The sequence below is a fragment of the Globicephala melas genome, chromosome 13, assembly GCF_963455315.2.
Source record: "Globicephala melas chromosome 13, mGloMel1.2, whole genome shotgun sequence".
In the NCBI taxonomy this organism is placed as follows: Eukaryota; Metazoa; Chordata; class Mammalia; order Artiodactyla; family Delphinidae; genus Globicephala; species Globicephala melas.
This window is the reverse complement of record NC_083326.1, coordinates 77,697,443-77,705,929: the sequence shown is the minus strand read 5'-3', so window position 1 is coordinate 77,705,929 and position 8,487 is coordinate 77,697,443. Positions and strand designations below refer to the sequence as shown.

Below are 8,487 nucleotides of genomic sequence, written 5' to 3'. Positions count from 1 at the left end.
TGGGCCCATCACAGGGTCAGACGCTGGTTTGGGGGGGTGAGGGGGCGGGCCTAGTCCCACGGGAGCTGATGGAGGAAGTTGATAACAAAAGTGTCATTTTGAAGTATAAACCGTAAGCTTATTTTTAAAAGTTTAATTAATTCATTCAGCACCTACTTATCGAGCACCTACCATGTTCCAGGTTGTAGAATCTCCTCTGGGAAGAGACTTACGTATTGATCATGGAGGGGTAGACCTGCTTGCCACCAGATGATGCTCAAATGTCCCTTTCCATTATGGTTCACAGATTTGTCGGGTCATCACTGTGACCCCAAGCCTTGCTGGCAGATCGTTCTATAGAATTTGCATGTACTGAGCTCTACACTATCGTGAAGGCAATTCAGAAGCCGACGACCTCAACTCATCCCCAGCACGAAAAGGCTGGTTCTTGCTACTTCACACAGTAAAGCAGCACTGTGCTAAGAGCTTTACGTGTTTCCCCCTTAGCTATTCCTCACGCCCACTCTGGAAGACAGTGCTGTGATTGTTCCCATTTTACAGTTGAGGAAGCTGAGGCTCAGCGAGGTTATGCAACTTGGCCAAAGTTGCACGCGAAGAGGGAAGTGGCTGAGCCGAGATGTGGACTCAGGTGTGCGTGGACCCCACCCCCACCCTGGCCCCACTTCCCTCCAAGCCCCCCAGCTAAGCTTCCTGCTCCACCGGGTTCCTTCCTGAGCTGGTCCCACTGGCATTGCTAGTTCAAGGGCAAGCATGTGCCTGGGGCCCAGCAAGGAGCAGGGGAGCCTAACTTAGGTTGCATTCGGGGACACTCCAGCACAGCCTGGATGGTTCAGTTGGAGATTTTATGTATTTGTTCCCTGCCCTTTGTGTTCCTGACTTCTGTAAGGTCCCTGGGACAAGCATCTCATTTGCAAACGAGGCCTGTTTGACCTACTTCCTAGGACACGGGAAATCTTTCTCATCTCCTTCCTGTCCCCTCCCCCACCCAAACCCCCATTTCCTCCCCTCAAGGTCTTCTGCACTCTAAGCGCCCAGGAACGCCTGTGCACGGTGGAGATGGCTGTGGGGCTGTCTGGAACCTCAGTGAGCCTTCTGACTCAGCTGGAGAGGCGATATGCTTGGGGACATTCCGTTCTGGTTTCTACCCTTGCTGGCTCGCTGTGCTCTTTTGTAAGAGGAATTTCATACCTTGGAGACGCTTTGTACATATTTGTAATGACTTTATTAAAAAAAAAAAAAAACAAAACTGGTTGTGTGCTTCCAGCCAAAGGCCTCTGCGTTTTCATTTCCTTTTGGAAGGTTGGTCTCCAAAGACTACGGGAGGATCTGGCTACACACGCCAACCTTCCCTGGGACAGAAGGGCACACACTCATCTCCTGTCCCTGTTGTGTTCCTGGGAACACCCCAAGGGGAGGGTTGGCCTAAGCAGTACCCTTGGGTTGAGCAACACGTTGGGGGAACTGGTCCAACAGTTCAAGGTCAGTGCACAAAAGCATCGTTTATGCATGACATGACGCAGATAAGCAAGTGAGCCTGCAGGCTGATGTCTCCAACTATGGGTGAATGGACCGCTCAGGGTGGGGTACTTTCACCTGCATTTACCTGGTCTGAGTTGTACCAAGAGACCAAGTTCTAGTTTATTCCTAAGAATGGTAGGTTGAGGACAGGTGGTTTTTCTAGATAATAGATCCTTTTTTCTTCTTTGGGGACCCACCCCTTTCCCACTCTCAGTCCATGCGACTTGGAGGGATGGACTTCATTTCCCACCCACCTCTGTTCCCACGTCCAGAGCTCAACAGCCGACCGAAGCTTGTCCAGTGCTCTGAGTCCCCAAGGCTAAAGTGATTGGTTTGGGGGCAAACTAATGAGAATCAACCTCAAAACTCCAGCTGGAGCTTTGGGGAAGCAGGGGCTCTCTTTGCTGGGGTTGTGAAGCTGGTAGAACATAAGCTCTCTGGAGGCTCTCTTCCCACCACGTGGGATCCGACTGCCTGAAGACTAAACCACCATCTCAAAGGAAAACACTTGAGGGATGGAAAGACATGATTCTACTATCATCCCTGGAGCCCCTGAATCCAGCTGTACCTAAAGCCCATACTGTTACATGAACCAAATAAAGTCCTTCTTTTACTTAAGCTGTATTTGGCTTGGTTCACAAATAATTTCAACCAAAAAGTTCTGCTTGATGATGCTTTTGTGTCTGGCTTCATAACGTTGCCCTGAGAGGCACCAATTGTCACCTAATGCTGTTTACGTTTTAAATATCCATCGTCATCTGAGAAAACCCTTCTTGAATCAGCCCATGCACCTGGGGTCCAATCAACCTATAGTTAATGGCCACAGTGGGCTCTGTAGCTGCCACCCCAAGATCCCTTCTACCAGTTCTGGGTGCCATCCTGCACCTTTGTGTGCTTTGTGGCACCCGACACCTTCAGAGGCCTGGGCCTCCTCAGTGGAGTGCCTGAGAGGTCTCCCACCCGCCACATTGGCTCACAGCTGGGAGCACAGAAACCTCAGGGTGGGACAAACTCTGAGATGCAGCTGATGCTCCGGAACTCCCGGCAGGACCAAGCTGAGCTGGGACTTCTCTGAGAGTCGCCCTCTTGCTGGGCTTCATCCCCTCCCTCTTCTGTTTCACTCATTCCCTTACTAGTTTCTCCTCGGAGCACTTCCTTAATAAATCAAGCGCCAACTCAACGGGATCTACTTTGGGGAAAACCTGCCATCAGATGACCACCCCCTGCATGAAGTGTGTCTTCGAATTTGTCCTAAAACAGGTCCACCTGGCTTTAAGGGGCAAACGGAGACTCAAGACCGTGGATGTAACTTTCAACGACAGATCATATTTATTGGCAGAATGGAACTTAAGGGGACATTAAAAACACCGAAGGCAGCTCTGTTTGGCCCAGAGCAAAAGTACTAAAAGATTCCAGGACTCCCTTTTTACATTTTCTCTTTCCAACCCCAAGTCTTGGCAGCCTGGAAGTCTCCCAATACACACTCCCCTAAGGAAGGTAATGAACCTATTACATCCAGGTCCAGAGCTTGCTTTTTTTCATCTCATATTTATTATGGTCAAGACCTTTTACGTTAGGAGGGTCATTTACAAAGACTTCGTGGAACTTGAGTCAGTGAGTCATGAAATATTAAGAACAGGATTCTGCGACCTGACAGTCGATTAATCCTGCTTCTAACAAATGAGTTGCAGAGCCGAGACAGGTAAAAGAGGGTGGCATTGTTCTTCCTTTCCAACGGTGGCTCTTGGCTGCTTCTACTAAAAGCTCGTGCTAGGGAAAACATGCTGCTTTATGTTTGGAAACCTCTGCCCTGGCCACTGTTCCTCTCTAAAGCAGAAGTTAAATCCTCCCACCCAAAAGAAAACCTCCAGACATGACTTCCCCCCCCCAGAGGGTAGGGAATGAATAAATAAAATCCTAAACTAAATCATCCCATCTGCCCCCGAGTGTTCCCCACATGGGACACTCTTTAGAGTGTCAGGGACATGGCTCATTATTTGTGGAATGTTAGAGGTTTTTTTTGGTGGCATGAGTGTAATTGACAAAACCGTTGGGGTATTCACCAGTAATCTACATTGTTAGTTTCCCTGGTTCCAGTAGACAATACACTAGGCTTTGTCACCCTGGAGATGGCTCCAGGGAGGTGGAGTGACTTCTCAAAGTCGTGCAGAGTCTGGAATCAGAATTCCAGGCCTGACTCCCCACAGACCGATCTATCTGCTGTGTCACATGCTGCCACTTTAATAAGTAAGTCTTCTCTAGCTGCAATTTCTCATGCTTCTTTGATGGCATCTGCAGGCAGGGCGATCTTTCTGATAAAAACCAGTTGCAGAAGCTCCTGTTGCTTCCCTTCAGTTCTTCCTCAAGGCAGGGGGTACAGAGCAGCCGAATCTGCCTGGCCCCATTTCCCTCCACTTCCCCTTCCGAGCTGATTATCCAGGCAAGTGGGATTGTAACATCGCGGCCATTGCCATAGTAACAGAGCTTGAAAGATGCCACGCTGCCCTGGAAGGGATGTCTTGCTGGGTATCAGGAAATAGCCAGGGATGTCAGGCAAAGGAAAAGGTCCTGGCTTGACAGCACACAGGGGTGAATGCTCTGAATCTCTTGGGGACAGATGGGCATGTGAATACTGGCTGAGAGTGCGGTGGCAGCAAGGCTCCCACCATTTCTCCTGGGGCTTCCTCGCTAACCTGCTCAGTAGCCACACAGATTGCTTTCTCTGTAATGCCGTTGGCGCTAGCCTGTTGTGCTGAGGTTGACAATGAGAGAATAGAGTTGGGAGGCGGGTAGGGCAGACAAGATTCCAGTGGCTTCTAAGGGATCACCTGTGCCTTCTCCTCCCAGATTTCAGGACAGGGAGGGTCTCATGGGTGGAGAACTTGTGTTACAGAGATTAGTAGCTCTGGTATAGAGATTCCAGAAACACTGATCACTGCTGTGCTCTATACCACCACCCTGGCTTGTGGAAAAATCCATAACATGGATCATGCCTTTTGCTCTGAAGCCTACCAGGGGAGAAGGCAATGGCCACAGGAGCTGTTGAGAAGCCTGAGTCTTAAGTGAGGGACAGGACAAAAGGAGGAGGAGAGAAATAAAGATGGGAGTGGACACCCCATGACATCTGCATCTGCACCAGAAATGGCCTTTCGTGATAGCCAATCACGATTGAGCATCCCCGCCAGAGTCCAGCTAAACAGCAATTTTAAGGACCAAGTCTTTCCATGGACCCAACCACGACTAGATTTCAGAGCTAGTGTTCACTATTAGCATTCTCAGTGCAGTCCAAATCGAACGTGCTATGCACCTGAGCCACTGACGGGTGTCAGAATCACCTCTTGTGCTTTTAAAGAAACATGTCTGGGAGGCCCCACACCTGAAGTGTCTGAGCAGTGGGTCAGCATGTGGTTAAGAGTCAGGCTCTGAAGCCAGACAGGCCCGGGCTGGAAACTTGGTCCATCATTGCTCACTGGGTGACCCTGGGAAAGTTTCCACATGGAGCTCTATGCCTCAGTTTCCTCATCTGTGAAACAAAGGAAACAACAGTACCTCCGCCATAGGGCTCTTGTGAGGATTACAGGGGGTCGTCCGGGCAGGAGGCTCAATGCTGTGCCCAGCTCACACTAAGTGTCTGGTACACGTAGTTACTGTAGGTATAAGGTGGGGCTCAGCATTGGTATTTGGAAAATACTTCACAGTGATTCTCATCTGCGGACTTGGGCCATTTAGGGGAAGACAGTATCTCCAGGCCTCTCTCTAGTTTGCAGCATCAGGTATTAGGTCACCACGAGTTAAAATAATCAACAGGTGGGACTTGGTCCATTACCAGTTCCTTGACTTGGAGGGAAGTGGGAGACCTACATAGGTGGAGACCGAGTCTGAGTGAGAAGGCGTCCCCATGTGTAGGGGTAGGATGCACACACCATGATCAGAGCAAGAGAAGAAGGTGAAGGTGGGGAAGGGGACAGGGGCCAGGCTTTAGAGGAAGAGATGGAGAGAGGCAGGAAGGAGGACAGTCAGTGCTTGAGGACTTTTTCCCAGGAAGCCCCCGGAGTTGGACCCAACACCGCTGACCCTCCGTCATCTCCCTGGTGTGCCTGGGAGCACCGATGCTGCAGTCTTCAGCCCTAGTACACCTGGAAGTGTGCCGAAGTGGCCCCGTCCTTCCAGCAGCGCAGGGTATCCACGGCAACCGAGCGGCAGAGCGGGCAGGTGCGCTCACGGTCCAGCCAGAGGCAGAGGCACTCCTCACAGAACACGTGCTGCGGCGACAGCAATCAGGACCATTGGGGCCACTTTCCCAAGCATCCACCCTGTGCCCGCCTCGGTCCTAGGAGCTGGAAGCCAGTAGTGAGCAAAACAGACAATTCCTGCCCTCACGGAACTTGTATTCTAGCTGGGGAGACAAATAGCAAGAGGAATCTCTAAGAGGCAGAGTTTGCCAGTGGTAAGTGCTAAGATGGAAAAGCAGGGAAGGGGGGATAAGAGGGCTTGGGAGGCCTGTGATGGTGAATGGGGTGGCCTGGAAGGATGTTCCTGAGATACTGATATTTAGGAAAAACTTGAAGGAGGGTGAGGAGTGAGCCCTGGTGATATCTGGGAAAAGAGTGCTCCAGGCAGAGGGAATAGCACGTGCAAAGGCCCCGAGGCAGGAGTGTGCCTGGTGTGCTGGAGGAACAGCAAGGAGAGTGGGGCTGAGCCTGGGGGTAGAGGGCGGGATGAGGTCAGAGAGTTGTGTAGGACCTTGGGAGGGCTTTGGCTTTTATTCTGAGAGAAGCAGGGAGCCGTGGCAGGGTTTTGAGTAGAGGGCTGACTTGATATGATTTGTATTTTGAAAAGATCCCTTTGGCAGCTGGGTTGAGAACAGACCACAGGGGTCAAGAGAAACATGGGGAGACTGGAAACATTAACGGGTTCCACTACCCTCTGGCTGCATAACTTGGACACGTGATTTAACCTCCCTGTGCCTCTTTTTCCTCACCTGTAAAATGGGGATACTACTACTGCCCTCATAGGAAGATTAACTAACATTAAAGTACTTTCACACGACAATCAAATGCACTATATGATTCTTGATTGGATCCTGGATGTGGGGAAAAACCCTAGCTATGAAGGATGTTGAAGACGATTAGAGAAATTTGAATATATATTTGAATATTAGTATTTTATATCAATTAAAAATTTGATACTGTGATAGTAGAATTGTGGCTATGGGAGAGAATGTCCTTGTTCTTGGGAAATGTCTGCTGAAATATTTAGGGATGATAGAATCAAAATGTCAGCCACTTATTCTCAACAGGTTTAGGGGGAAAATCTATACTAAGAAAAGGCAATGTGGTAAAACGTTCACGATTAGTGAATCTAGATAAAGGATAAAAGGTTGTTCATTCTACTATCCTTCAACTTTTCTGTAGGTTTGAGATTTTTTAAAATAAAATTGATAATATAAAAATCCAAAAATATGTTTTTTGAAAAAAGGCACTTAGACCAATGAATGCCTGGCAAATAATAAGTTTTCTGTGAGTGTTGGCTTGGCTATTATACAGTAATATTTATTATTACATTGTATCTGTTTATTGTTTATTATCTGTCTCTCCATGGCAGACTGTAAGCTTCTTATAAACCCATTCTGGCACAGTATGCAGTAGGTGCCTAATTGTAGAAAGTGTTCTAAAGAAGAGCTCCATGATGCTACAGGAGTATGTTACAGGGGGACTAGACTGATCTAGGGGGTAGTCGAGGAAGGCTTCTTGGAGGTGGTGACACTTGTGTTGAAGCCTGAAGGATGTCCGGGAGTTAACTAGGTGACGAGAGGGGGTGGGGGCTACAGCATTCCAGGCTGAAGGGAACAGATGTGCAAAGCTCCCAAGGATGGCCAATGTGGCTACAGTGAGGTGGGTGTAGGGGAGTGTGGGAGAGGAGGTGAGCAGGCCACACAGAGTCTGGATGTCCATGCCCGAATTCTCACCATGGGCTGAAGGGCAGGACCCAGGGGTCAGCAGACCCAGCGGGCCCCAGGAGGGCAGTGACTGCTGCTGTTGTCTTCCCACTGCCCAGCGCTGAGCCTGCACAGAGCAGGGGTTCCGACAAACAATGCCTTTCCAGGCAGGTTAGGTGGGAGATTCTTGAGATTCTAGGATGATGAAGACCTGGTCCCTGGCCTCCAGGAGCTCACAGTTTCCTTCTCAGATAATCAGGCAGGACCAAATCTGGTGCCAAATTAAGAGATTCAAAGAACACAGGACCACCCAGGGGCTGGGCTGGAGGAGTTCATGACCCAGGACTGCCTCTAGCATTTGGAGAAAGGAATAAGACCCTACAGAGGGAAGGGGAGGAGGGGTCCCTCCAAGCTGGGTGGGCTTGTGGTCAGTGGAGAATGCAGGTGGTGCTGGATTGTTAACAGTTCCCTGGCTGTGTCTCCTGGAGCACGGAGTTGGGAGAGGTGTCCCTAGGGTGGGACAGGCTACCCCACCCTGATCCCAAGTTCTATCCAGACTCCCCATGTCTTGCTCGAAGATTAAGAGCAGGCTCGCTGAGCCTGTCTCCTTCTCTGTAAAACAGGGCTGCTATTTCCCCCACACGGTATCTGTAAGGACGCAAGCAGGTAAAGCCCATCATAAAGCGTCAAGTGTGAGGCACGTGTAAGGAACAAATCAACGGGGGTCGTTATAGTCTTGCCCTCTTTCCTTTGCATCACCAGCCCTCTGAAACCAAACTCCTGGTAGTGACCAAGAACCGGAGGGCAGTTTGTTCTGGAACATACTCTGACCCTTCTCTTTGGCAAGGAGGGCTTTAAATACAGCAGATTTCTGACTTCGTGTTCAAAATGCCCTTTCCCTGACCCCCCTGTAGGCTGGCAGGAGGCATGCCATAAATACTGTGGAGTGACCGATCAGGCGAGTGTGCTCTGTCTGAGCGGAGAGTTCTAACCTCTGGACATGCTCCGTGTCTGCCTGACTAGCTCCAACT

General features: G+C 49.9%; 1 protein-coding gene across 5 annotated transcripts in view; it reads right to left on the bottom strand.

Annotated features, from left to right (window-relative positions):
* Nucleotides 1–8,487, bottom strand: part of RNFT2 (ring finger protein, transmembrane 2) — a 66,706-nt gene that overhangs the window by 1,705 nt on the left and 56,514 nt on the right. For 3 of the 5 annotated variants that reach the window (XM_030860421.2, XM_030860424.2, XM_060311026.1), the window contains one exon: nucleotides 4,533–5,780. The exons of 1 other annotated variant lie outside the window; for it this stretch is intronic. In XM_030860421.2, the coding sequence (XP_030716281.1) occupies nucleotides 5,646–5,780 (135 nt within the window). In that variant the 3' untranslated portion in view covers nucleotides 4,533–5,645. One more of the 5 variants, XM_060311022.1, reaches the window with a different exon arrangement.